Genomic DNA, 13644 nt, shown 5'->3' on the forward strand with positions numbered 1-13644 from the left:
AGAAGAGGAAGATCGGATTAGGAGACATCATTTACGGTAAGAGTTGACATTGGGGGGAGGGAAAACAATATACTTTAATATCACTTTTAAGTGCATTTTTCACAAAAGTTTGGAGTTTGATAATAAGTTGCACTAATGTTGTGAAAAATAAAAATTTGCAACTGCCATCATTTTATTCTACAGGTCCTTGGCTTTCAGAAAATATATTTCGTTTGGGGGTTTGAAATAATTTTCTGGCCTAAAATGGGGATTATAACACGCAAGCAAAAAACGAAAAAAAGGTCTTGGTCCTTAAGGGGTTAAACTGAGAAAATATACAATTTTAAGAAGAAAATAAGGTCATTTTGAAATTGATGGCAGCAACACTTCTCATAAAAGTGGGGACAGTGCCATGTTTACCACGCTGTAGCACCCCCTCTTCTTTTAACAACACTCTGTAAATGTCTGGAAACTGAGGAGACCAGTTGCTTGAATTTTGGGAGAGCAATGTTGTCCCATTCTTGCCTGTCATAGGATTCTAACTGCTCGACAGTCCTGGGTCTTCTTTGCTGTATTTTTTGTTTTAAGATGTGCCAAATATTTTCAATTGGTGAAAGGTCTGGTCTGCAGGCAGTCCAGTCAAGCACCCGGACTCTTCTACTATGAAGCCATGCTGTTGTCATAGATGCAGTATGCGGTTTAGCATTGTCCTGCTGAAATATAAAAGGCCTTCCCTGAAAAAGACATCATCTGGATGGGAGCATATGATGCTCTAAAACCTGGATATATCTTTCAGCATTCATGTTGCTTTTCCATTTGTGCAAGCCCATCCCATACACAATAATGCACCTCCATACCATCAGAGATGCAGGCTTTTTTAGTAAGCACTAATAACAAGCCTGAAGGTCCCTCTCCTCTTTAGTCCACAGAATGAGGCGCCCATGGTTGCCAAATAGAATGTTAGATTTCGATTCGTCTGATCACAGAACAGTTTTCCACTTTGTCCATTTTAAATGAGCTTTGGCCCAAAGAAGATGGCAGCGTTTCTGGATTATGTTCAGATATGGCTTATTCTTTGCATGATCTAGCTTTAACTTGCATTTTTGAATGGCACAGCAAGCTGTGTCCACAGGCAGTGAATCATGACTGTTTTTAATGCAGTGCCGTCTGAGGACTCAAAGATCACAGGCATCCAATATTGCGTTTCGGCCTTGTCCCTAGCCCTCAGAGATTTCTCCAGATTCTCTGAATTTTTTGATGATAACATGTATTATGGATAGTGATATATTTAAAGTCTTTGCAATTTTACATTACATTATTCTGAAATTGTTCAACAATTTTTAAATCTTTTACCAGTTTGTAAGTGTTATGTAGAATGTTTGTATGCACAGAAGCATAGCATAGCATAGCATGTGCGTGTTGGGCTTCGTAAATCAGCCCCTCTGACTCTCTAAGATGCTTTTTTTATACTCAATCATGTTACTCACCTGTTGCCAATTAATCTAATCAGTTGCAAAATGTTCTTCCAGCTCTTTCTTGTCAGTACCACTTATTTTACCAACTTTTTTGAGAGGTGTTGCTGCCATCAATTTCAAAATGACTTAATTTTTTTTATAAATGGTAAATGTTCTCAGTTTAAACTTTTTATATGTTTTCTATTCTATATTGTGAATAAAATATGGGTTTAAGAGATTTACAGCCAATTGCATTCTGTTGTTATGTAGACTTTACAAAGCGTCCCAACTTTTTGGGAATTGGGGTTGTATTTAGGAGCGGTCGAGCTGAACCCAGCCTGTTCACGGTTTACTGAATGGCCAAACAAAATGGCAATTTCTGTCAGTACATCTGCACCAATCTTTAGCTGCTTTTTGTAACACAAACCATTCGAGAATCATGGGCAATGTCACTTTACAAATACAGGTGAAACTCGAATAATTAGAATATCGTGCAAAAGTAATGGCAGTAATTGCTGCAAAAGGGGCCCAAACCAAGTACTGAGTACATATGCATGCTTGTACTTTTCAGAGGTCCGATATTGTTCTATGTACAATCCTTGTTTTATTGATTGCATGTAATATTATAATTTTCTGAGATTGTGGATTTGTGGTTTTTGGGGTTTTCATGAGCTGTAAGCCATAATCATCACAATTATGACAAATCACGGCTTGAACTATCTTGCTTTGCATGTAATGAGTCTATCTCATATATTAGTTTCACCTTTTAAGTTGCATTAGTGAAATAAATGAACTTTGCATGATATTCTAATTAATCGAGTTTCACCTGTATATGGCCATGACCATATTTTTGTAATGTTTGCTCCTCTACAAATGGTCAAAAAATATAGCTGGCTAATGTCCACATATACCAGCCCGTGTTCCCCTAATGAAAGCAGGTCTACCAGTACCTAATTCCCCCCATGGTTTACAAAATTCTATACTCTCTGGCCAGGTAGCACAAGAGGATGACCAAGGGTAGAAAAAAAGTGTGTGTGGTAGAAAAATACAGATGACTGCAGAGAATGGCAAGACAGGTGCCTTGGCTGGAGAGTAACCAGAGGTATGTGGATCCTGGAGCAGGGCCAATGAGGTTTTAATCAGGCGCCAGTAGACACAGGGCCAGTAAAAGGCAAGGAGGGAGGAGAATTCTGCAGGTTTTGCTAAGCATCAGAAAGCCAAGAGTTAGCATCAGAGACACAACAGGGTTGCCAGGCAACAGAGCACCAAGACTGTTGAAACCAAATGGGAGTCAGGAGCCCAAGGTACGACCACATTGCCGATACATCAGGGTGCTAAGCTGCACAGTTGTTTGGGTCAGAAGATGTGCCAAAAGGTGGGCCAATTAGCACAGGACCGAACAAGGTAAATTTGTTTTTGCATTGGTATATATCCCCTATATCCAGCTACCCATAAGCAATTTTTAAGAATAGCTTGCCTTATAGCATTACAAAAGGAAATGGAAAAAAAAAACAACACAATTTATTTATAGATTTACATAAGGTTCCACTCTATGTTCAGGGTTTGTGGACTTCCCAATGGGTTCGCTGAACCTCCAGCAAATCAAACTTTGCTTGGTACGTTCATCTGTACATATGAATAATTTTTCTGGCAAACTTGTAATATCAGTACAAATATATTGTATTAGATAACCAATAGTTCCCAGTGAAGATGGTGTTCGTTTTATACTTATTTGTATTATTTTAAAATAAAACATATTTGTAGCAGGATGCTTTGACTTCATTTGTAATGTCGGAAATCTATCATCAAACAGTTGAATTCCAGCAGTATTGACTAGAGTAAATACATTTGAAGAGCATTATAAATTATTTTGTAGTTTTTTGAAGAATGGCATGATTTTGCTGTGGTGTTAGTAGTGGCCATTATAATAGCCAACAATTCCATGGATTTACACTGTTACATTAAAGCAAAAATCTAGTAAAACAGCTAAATACATAATAACAACATGTGAGTTACACATATTTTCCACTGCACAGCCAGATAGGTGACATATATAGTTCCTGATTAAGCAATTCAGCTTTCTAAACATGGGGCCACACTTGTGATTACATCTATTTACTACTGAGAGATCTAGCAACTTGTTGCCTTTGATTTCATAAGCAACACACTGATTTTAGTGTGTTGAAAGAGAGGTTACCTCCAACAATCGGATACATCACTGTGTAACAAAGAGATTTAATCACCAAAGTAAAGAACAGTTAGCAGGGAGCTAATCCGGCAAAAAGTAATGATCTTATTGACTGGCAGGAGTGTGTGTGTGCATCACAAGAATAAATGGACAAAATTACAAGGCTGCTTTTGTTCTCCATTGTCCTTGTGTGTGTTGTAAAGTAGCCATCGCTCCAAGCTCCTGATTATATTATCACTGTTATCCAGTAAAGATACATGTTTTACACCCTGATTTGTGTAAATGCCTATACTTTGAAGATTGCTATGCAATCCAGGACAAATATTTTAGATAAAGCACGACGCAGTTATTCATTATGGAGAAAAGGTGCTTCAAGGGGATATAATCACAATGTACAAATATATCATGATCATATAAACTGTAAGAATGTTTTATTCTAAGGTTCCTGAAGTTGCATGGACACAATTTAAAACTGGATGAAAAGAAGTTTAAACTTAAACTGTGAAAGGGTTTCTTAAGGCTGGGTTCACACCTAGGCGTATCGAATATGCGCGTTTGTCGTGCGTTTCGTGCCGCGCGTTTTTACTGCGATTCGCGGTAAAAAACGCACGCCAAACGCGCGTTTCTGAGGGCTACCTGGCTGCTGGGCAACTGTCATTGTCCTTAGTGGTGAGACAAGTTGTTTTACATGCTAGTTTGTGAGTGTGCCATGATGCCTTTCTACTGTTTTACAGAGCGTAAGAGCGCGCTGTAAAACGCCCCACAGCCAGTTAGCCCTCGGAAACGCGCATTTGGCGCGCGTTTTTTTACCGTGAATCGCAGTAAAAACGTGCGGCACGAAAAGGCACGACAAACGCGCATATTTGCTGTAAAACGCCCAGGTGTGAACCAGGCCTTACGGTTAGAGCAGTAAAAATGTGAAACTCTTCCCCAGGAAGTGGTATGAGCGGAAAGTGTTGATAAATTTATAAGACTTTAGATGTTCTCCTCAGTCAGCATTATATACAGGCTTTGGGAATTCGTAATTATTAGAAGAGTGTACTAGATAGGCCTTTGTTCATCTCAGTTTTCAACCTTATCAACTGTTACTATGTAACAATGAAAGATAGTAATGTCTTCTTGTCAACCTTTGCTCCATAGCCCGTAAGCAACCAGATAACTTTTAAAAGGGAGAAGGTAATGGTGTTAGTTACACAATTTTTGAGGGTCATTTTTGTACATTTTGATATTTTTAAGACCCTTCTCACCTCTGTGGCTCTACCAAAGCCTATATTACTCCTTATCTGACTCACTTTTATTTATTTTTTTAATTTAGATTAATTGTATAATTTGTATGGCCATTTTATTAAACCTCTGTGTATCAGCACTGTTTGGACTAGAGGAAGGGAATGTCCCAACTGCTTGGCCTGAAAAATAAAAATCACAGTTGATGGACTAATGTCTTTATTCAACCTCAAATACTATGTAACATATAATACTGCAGTGCTTGTTCAGATTGGTATAGTGATATTTGGTGAGCTCACACACAGTATGGTGGGCATAATTCATTACACATAGATTGCAAGCTCTTCTTCACAGCAGTAAGTCTTCAGGATGATACACTGTATGGCCAAAGTTTTGTGGACACCCTTCTGAATTATTGAATGCAGATGATTCCAGTGCAGTTTACAGTTTCTGAAACATCACACAACTACCTTTTAGACAATTGTGCACTACCAAATTTATGGCAACAGTTTGGGGTAGGCTCTTTTCTGTTCAGGTATGGCTGCCTTTCTACACATAACCAGGTCCATAAAGACATGTTTGATGAGTTCAGTGATAAGAAACTAGAGTGGCCTCCACAGTGCCCCGACCTCAACCCTACTGAATAACTTTGGAATAACTTTGAATGCTGATTGAAAGCCATTTCATCTATCAGTACCTGACCTCACAAATGCTTATTTTGCTAAATGGACAGAAGTTTCCACAGACACACTCCAAAATTTTGTGGAAAGCCTTTCCAGATGAGTGAAGACTGTTATAGCCTCAAGGAAGTGGATGGGGCAACTCTTAATGAATGCCCAACTCTATTTTAGAGTCCAACAAAATCATATAGGATGTGAAAGGTAGGTGTCCACAAACATTTAGCTACATAGTGTACAAATAGAACAGATGGAAAGTTGGCATAGAGACAAAGAGATGCTAAACCTTCCCTGTAAACATATTCTAAAACAGAAATGTGTAAATATGCTTCCCTAAGTAACCAATTTTCACTTCCACTGGTTTGGAAAATTACCACACATAATGCTTTAACAGATATAATATGACAGGATAAGGACAGGGACATTCCTTAGTTGTATATTGAAATGTGCCCTTGCCCCAAAAAGTGTGTCAAAGTCTCTGATTTCAAAAGGTATCTAGAGCTAATATGAACTGTGCACTCACCAATGTCTTCAATCTTATTTCTACACAAATAATGACAACCGCAGCTTTAAATATTTTACATTTTATTTAAAAATACTATAGAGCTGTACCCACTGAAGCACAGAAATTTGCCATTTCCAGATAATTGTTAACTCTATGTGATCATACAAAAATGTAATTGCTACAGTATTAAAGGAAACCTGTTAGCTTTGCTAACTGATCAGCATACTTGCTCCTAGTTAAAGATTCTCCAGAAATTGGAGCAAGGATAAGGGAGGTCAGTCCAGGAACTTGCACCTTTAAAAAACAAGTTCTCGGCTTCCACAGGACTTTAAGATAACTGAAATCAGATCACAGATATATGCTATCATGCAAAGAAACTACAGCTTTCAATTCAAGTATTCTTTGTAACCTACTGTTGCTAGAGCTTCAATATTTTCAGAACAACTGATGGCTTTTTAATTTAGTCTACAGAAATCCCTACATGTATCACGAGGCATAAGGAAGCACTAAAAAGGATCTGAAAATAGTTCATACATATTATACAGTATTATATTTGGCAGACAGATCTATGAAAAAAAGTTGTAATGCAAAAGCATAGTCTTACAAAAAAAATAAAAAAAATCTGTACATTTTATTTTAAGTGGTGTTTTATGTGCATCTACAAAAAGGTATCTTACACATGAACAGACTATTGTACACTTTCTGGCTTTAGATAATACAAGACATAACACAAATTGAGTACCTAACTATTTAGAACAAAGAACACACCACTTTTGGAATTCTATAAAAGGTACATATTTAAATAACATCAGTGCAATTTGCCATGGCATAGAAAAAACACAACATATTAATCAATCAATTATATATCTGTGTATGTCACTGGGAATGGACTAAATTAGTTCTTAAATAAATAGTATAAGTTACTTTAGAGTGGCATTGTCACAATGGGCTATATATGGCAATTCCTCATACTACCTTACCAATTAACTTTTGTAAGTTAGTGTTTGACCACATAGTTTCATTCAAATGGCGAATACACACCATACAAAGCCCTTCCCCAAAGAGTTATGGTTTGGACATGTGAATGCTGTACAGAAATAGGTTAAAACATAGCGATCTTAAACTAGATAGTCAAATTGTAGCCTAGCATGTGACAAAAAGAGTATTTTTGCAATAATTATTTTGTGAAAGTCATATTAATATTTTGCTTTTGTGTTGCAGCTGTATGTTGTAAGCATTTATGCTTGGGGGATGCCCAATGAAAAAAGTGCAGCATATCTCAATGTAAAAATGTAGAGTACTAACGTGTGAAGGCATAAAGAAACACAAAAAGTTGTATTTTTACCATGTGCTCTAAACAATGCAGCTTACTACAAAACACATAACCTTAAGTTTCTATTACAAGCTTTGCAGGGAAAAAAAAGAAGAAAAAAAAAGTATGGTACATATAAACTTCTATACTAAAGTAATACAGGACACTTCTTTACACCAACTGGACTTTGCACTATATCCATTACTGTATATAAATAATGATATTGCAAGAGCAATGTTTGAAAAATGTCAATTGAAATAAGTGCTAAAAACAGGTCACATTCCCCGCTTTTTATTGATGGCCAGATTCATAGAATGTTCAACTGGAATTTGATTTTTCCTACATTTAAATGTTTTTGATAAACCCAATATTTGATCCCGTGCCAAGATCACAAACATTTTTTACAAAAAATATACACAAAATGATATTAACATCTAGAAAATAATCCAACCCAAATAGTTATCTTTAAAACAAATGTGGGCATATTTATAGTTAATGATCTTAGAGTGGTCCTAAAATCCATTTCTCCATATTATTGTCCGATATTTTCTTCTATGGCACCAAAGCTTTTTGGTTCCATGAATATTGGCAAACTGACAACAACTGACAGGTTTGCATAAAACACTGACATTTGAGATTTTATAAGCAGCTGTTTGGAACACAGACTTGTTAGGTCTTAACGTAACAATTACGACTGGAGTTACCTTTCAAGTAAACCAATGTTAATATAAAAACCACTTTTTCTGGGATGCCTTTATGTGCTGTAGGCAATAATCAATTTTAAAAGTAACACATGAAACCCTGTTTATAATGAGATACTAAAGGAGACTGAGTACATATTGTTAAGACGGGCTGCTGAGGAACCACTCATTTCTTTGAACAAACTTCTGCTAATCTCTTGAATTTTGGTTCTAGATGATTCAAAAAGTCCATCCTATCTTCATCTCCTCGAAATTCACTGCAACAACCTACAGAACCAGCTGCTGATCCTCTTCCTTCATAATTGTATGGGACAACATAATCCTCACCATGTTTAATTTCCTCATTTTGTCCGCACAGGTATAGTTTCTGCAAGAAGGATAAATAAGGAAGGTTAAATAAACTCTTAAAATATTCCTATTGACATAGAACACCAGCAAAGGTAATCATGAGATCGCATCACTTCTACATACACAACTGATGCTATAAGATAAAAAACAGTGTTGTGATCACGTAGGAACAAGGCATGAACTATTAACATAGATTTTGGAGCAGTGAAAGTTTACATAATGAAATGCAGAAAACGGATCACTAATATTACTCTCAATAGAGGGGAAAAAACGTAGGCAATTATAGGTCAAATCACACAAAAAATTATACTTTCACCGCACAAGCATTAAACTGTCATCACCTGCTGGCTTTTTCTGGGATTTTACCATCATAGTTACCAGGTCTACTCTGTTCATCTCTGAAGTGTCATTCCTACAGTTGCATTCATCGTTATATAAAATAAATGAGAAATTCAACAGTGTATGCAACAGGTAGGATGTGAGCTTAGTGCAACCACACACTGTTAGCTTTTATTAGAATACTGTTAGAAACCATTAATTTCTTTAGAATCCTGTTAGAAACTATTAATTTCTTTCATCCACGCTAAGCAGCTTGGATAAAGGAGTCCCTATTGGTTGCTATTGTATTCCGCAGCCCCTACTTCCACAGCTGCTGAATAGATGAACAGTGTCTGCATCTGATTTGAATGCAGGCACTGTTCAGCCAATAATTTCCCATACAAATTGTTCAACAATCGAATTTTGTCGAAGCAGGTGGTGCCAAGAGGGTCACCCACAACTCAAATTTTGGGTGATTCTGCAGAAATCAGCTGAAAATTGAGTTGTGGGTGGTAAGCTTAAGGTACAGAGATAGCACTAAAGAAGAATTTAGGAACAAGTGTATGCAGTAAGCTTAGGGTACAGAGATATCACGAAGGAAGAATTTAGGAACAACAAGTGCATGTCAAGTCCTGCAGATAAGAAAAGATAGTGGGTTGTTTAGCCTGCCAGCAGCTATCCAAAATAAAACATCAGTTTTGAATGGATTGCCTTCAATGTCAATGCAATATTTTTGGAAAATGGACAGTTAAAGGCAATGTTTTTTATGCAAACAAAACATTTTTGTAATAGTCTATGTTTAGTTCCTTAAAAATACTTTGTTGGCCCTTCAGACAGAATATAATGATGTAAATTCATACCCTGCAATTAAAAATGCAATTCTTAAATTATTATTTAATGGAGATCGAGAATCAAGATCATCAATACAGAAGTGTGCTTACATCTCCAAGGTGACCGTTCATAAAAGTCTGCCATTCTGCGTAGGTTTGTCTGCTGGAGTCAAACCTTTGATGTCCTACTCCTCCTCCTCCTACTCCTCCTCCTCTTCCCAAAGTTCCCATTCCATCACCTGCATTTAGGTGGTGGTCTATCGTTTTTGAAGTATTGATCTGCTGATGTTTGATTTGAGTCATTTCCTGACCATTCTGATCATATGAACCAGAAAAAGTATTTCCACTTTTATTGCTGTTTATTATAGAAATCGGGACTTTAAAATTTGGATCCTAAGAGAGAAGAGAAAAAAAAATAGATAGGCAACCATTCTTTAGTTCATTTGCTTTTACCAGTTTATGGACAGGTATTAAATCTACAGAGAAGTAGCTGCACATCTACTTAATTACATTAATTACAGATGATTTTACAAGACAGTAGCACCAATTATTATTTCTGATAGTCAACAATTACTATTTCTGAAACCAGACCACACCAGAACCCTTAGTGAACATGTGTTGGGGTTCTGATGCATATTTTTTTTCTATTTATAACACCTTCCTGCCAGTGTAACACCTATACGTGCCACCTCGTTGGGTGGGTCCCAACGCCAGCTTTACGCAAATATGCATCAGCCAGCCTGCTGTTTTATGCTGATAGTGTGCACAGAAGAATGGTCCTCAGTACTTCCAGTCACTGTTTACGATTGTTAGCCAAGCTCTCGATTGTGTGACCAATGTTACAGCTAATAGCAGCAATTGCATGATCAATAAACCAATCTCAGCCTCCCAGTGTGGCTGGGACAGCTTGCTCTGGCTCTAGAGAAGAGGCAGAGCTAGCTATCAATCAGGCATTCAGGTGGATCCCAACAACATTGTCAGGATTCTACCTGGCTGTAGCATGGCTCTATGCTGTCAGCATATAGCAGGCAGTAGCCAGCCATATACTGACTTTGGGTCTATTAGTAAATGTACTCCTGTAACCCAAAAGAAAAGTAAAGCCAAAAAAGGTTCGTCTTTACTTCTCTTTTAAACTGGCTGCTGCAACTAATCTTTCTCCACTATCCCAAAAAAAAAAAGGGAGGATATATTTTGTAGCCAATGCATTAATAATTATAAAATTTGTGTTCATTAAATGCAATATTCATTCTGTTTAAAATCTAATTCTGCCAACCTGGCCTTCAGAAATAGAAGCTAAATGGCAAGTATGATAAACAGTGTAAGAGATGGGATTACCATGACATCTGCTCCAGGTGCTTCTGTATTTGCAACAATCAAGTTTTGCTGTGCTGCATCATCAACAAAACCCAGATTGCCCTTGCCCGCCGCAGCTCCACACAGGCATGCCAACAAAAGACCTGTCGACAAAGAAAGAAGAAAAATTAGTTTTGCACATCTTATCACCAGCACCTGCTATATTTTGTCTAAGTTTGAAGGCTGGCCGAAGGCTAGCCTGGATTTGTGGGAGGAGCCTGTGCCTTTAAAGACGGCACGGCTCACAGGGGATTTACGTCGGCGGGTCACGAACGTCCCCACCCGCCCATTCCCCTTGCTTTCATTCATTCCATTTACATTCAGAGTATGCCCTCTTTTTGGCATACTGACCTGAGAAGGCCAAGGCACACCACAGGCCATGGGGGGGAGGGGGGGGGGTGTCACTTACTTGATAAGGCTCGAACCACAAAATAAATTTAATGGGTTTAAAGGAAACCTACCATGTGAGAAACACCTAGGGACCAGCTGTCATTACAATGAGAGCTTAGCGAAGCCGGCGGTGATATCAAAGCCGGCTCCACTAAGCTCTCATAGTAATGACAGATCAGCATCCCCTGTTTACCTAGTAACCAGGGGACGCTGTTCTGTCATTACAATGAGAGCTTAGCAGAGCTGGGTTTGATATCACCGTCGGTTTCGCTAAGCTCTCATGACAGTTCAGCATCCTCTGGTTACTAGATAACCAGAGAAAGCTGAACTATTATTACACACTGATATCACAGCGGCTCTGCCGAGTTCTCATTGTAATGACAGATCTGGCGTCCCCTGGTTACCTGGTAAACAGAGAATGCTGATCTGTCATTGCAAGTGCCCGGAGCCAGCCGTGAGATGACGGGTGGCTCAGCCCAGCTGTCAGTAGCAGGCTTTCAGGCGGCCAATGACCGGCCGTTTGGCCAGCTTCAGATTTCACCTCGACCCAGAAGATGCCGAAGCATATGCCTTCGGCTCGACTGAGCCGCTCGGCCAACTTCGGGAGCTGTACGGGCTATAGTACAGTTCCCGAAGTTGAGGCCGAGGCTAGCCGAAGGATCAGCCGAAGCTACGGCTAGATCCTTCGGCAGCTTTGTGAATGACCATCCTAGTCTGCCATTGCTGACATTATTCTAAAAATGCTAGCTGTCCAAATGCGTAATGCTGAGCCTCTAACTTCAGTACTTTAACCTGGGACAAGTATGCAGGTCAAAAGTCCTGACTTCACTAGCTTCATAGTTTTTTTAGGTCAATAACACAAACGGGGATCTGCTTGACAGCAAGCAACGTAGATTGGTCCCGAAAATAACTTTAACCCCTTCATGACTGAGGCCCTTTTTTCAATTTTTGCACCCATGTTATATTCCACATTTTAGGCCTGAAAATGACGTAAAACCCCCCAACATTATATATTTTCTGAATGCCAAGACCCTATAGAATAAAATGGTGGTAGTTGAAAATTTTTATGTTGCGCAATATTAGCGCAACTCCTTATTAAACCCCAAAATTTAGTGACAAATTTAATTAAATGCCCCAAAACACAACAAATTACCCATTTTTTAAATGAAATATAAAAGATGAGGTTACAACGAGTAAAACGATACCCAACATGCCCAGGTTACAAATTGCGTGCATCCGTAAAACGGCGAAAAACCCCAGTACCCCAAAAAGTCCATAGAAGACGCTTTAAAAGCCCCCACAGGTCATCAATTTAGAGATACCCCAAAATACTGGCCCTAGAATTATTGCTCTCACTCCGGCGTGCGCGGCGATACCCAACATGTGTAGCGCGTTCGTCGTTTTCATACGTAGGCGCGTGTTTACGTGGCGACGCACGTGCTCGCGGGGGACTTTTACATTTTTTTATTATTATTATTAGATTTATTTGATTTGAATTTTAAAAACTGTTTTTTTTTTACTTTACCTTGACTGCTATCACATGGGGGGGCTTACAAGCCCCCCCATGTGATAGCACATGGTGGTGACAGGTACTCTTTAAGGTGATGCTGGGGGTCCAAAAGACCCCCAGTGTCACCTTTACACTGGAAATAAGCTATTGAAGTGCAGATAGCACATCAATAGCTTATAGCTGGGCTGCAGGAGCCCAGAACTGACAGCCCAGGGACCGGAAGTGATGCAATCTGCATCGCTCCCGGTCCCATAGAACGGGGAGGGAATCGATGAACGGAAGTTTGTCGACCTCCTCCCCACGGACACCAAGGACGCCGATCCCGGGCCCGTAGGAGGGGCAACGGAGCCCAGGAAGCACGGTGGCGGTGTCTGGCGGGGGGGCGGCCCCTCCTTCGGGACACAGAAGCAAACTGGCGACAGGTAAGTCACCAGAATCGATTCTGTTGTAAAGCCGACAGTCGGCTCTACAAGTTTAAACAGAGTCCCAGCGGCAAAAGTCGCTGGGAGTCTGTTTAAACAGCCCCGATGCTGGCAACGTACACTGTATGTTGTCAGTCACGAAGGGGTTAAGATTTGTTAATTTTCTTGATACACTTGCAGAATACCCTGATACTTGTAACAAATAAAAATGCTTGAGATAATTTCCCCAGTCAGTCATTCTTAATGGAAGCCATGAAGACTTGGGAAGCAGATGCCAACTCTTGCCTCTCCAACATCAACAAGATATCATATTAACATGCAAACAGATGTCACAATATCAGCTATATTAGCTATATGTTAAGTCTTTTATAACTGTCCATAACTTAGTGCCTTAAGTAATTCAATTAAATATTTTTGTGTTTTGTTCACCATC

The 13644-nt window shown here is 39.0% G+C and overlaps 1 protein-coding gene across 1 annotated transcript in view; it reads right to left on the reverse strand.

The window, feature by feature from the left end:
- Positions 1 to 8183: 8183 nt before the first annotated feature.
- LOC108785134 (desmocollin-3-like) overlaps positions 8184 to 13644 on the reverse strand; it is a 43074-nt gene continuing 37613 nt past the window's right edge. The window contains exons 15-17 of the mRNA XM_018554150.1: positions 10872 to 10993; positions 9648 to 9929; positions 8184 to 8407 (exon numbers count right to left, since the gene is read on the reverse strand). Coding sequence (XP_018409652.1) covers positions 8207 to 8407; positions 9648 to 9929; positions 10872 to 10993 — 605 coding nt within the window. The 3' untranslated portion in view covers positions 8184 to 8206. The remainder of the gene's footprint in view (positions 8408 to 9647; positions 9930 to 10871; positions 10994 to 13644) is intronic.

Source organism: Nanorana parkeri, unplaced genomic scaffold (assembly GCF_000935625.1).
Source record: "Nanorana parkeri isolate BGI_ZX_2015 unplaced genomic scaffold, ASM93562v1 scaffold144, whole genome shotgun sequence".
Lineage (NCBI taxonomy): Eukaryota > Metazoa > Chordata > Amphibia > Anura > Dicroglossidae > Nanorana > Nanorana parkeri.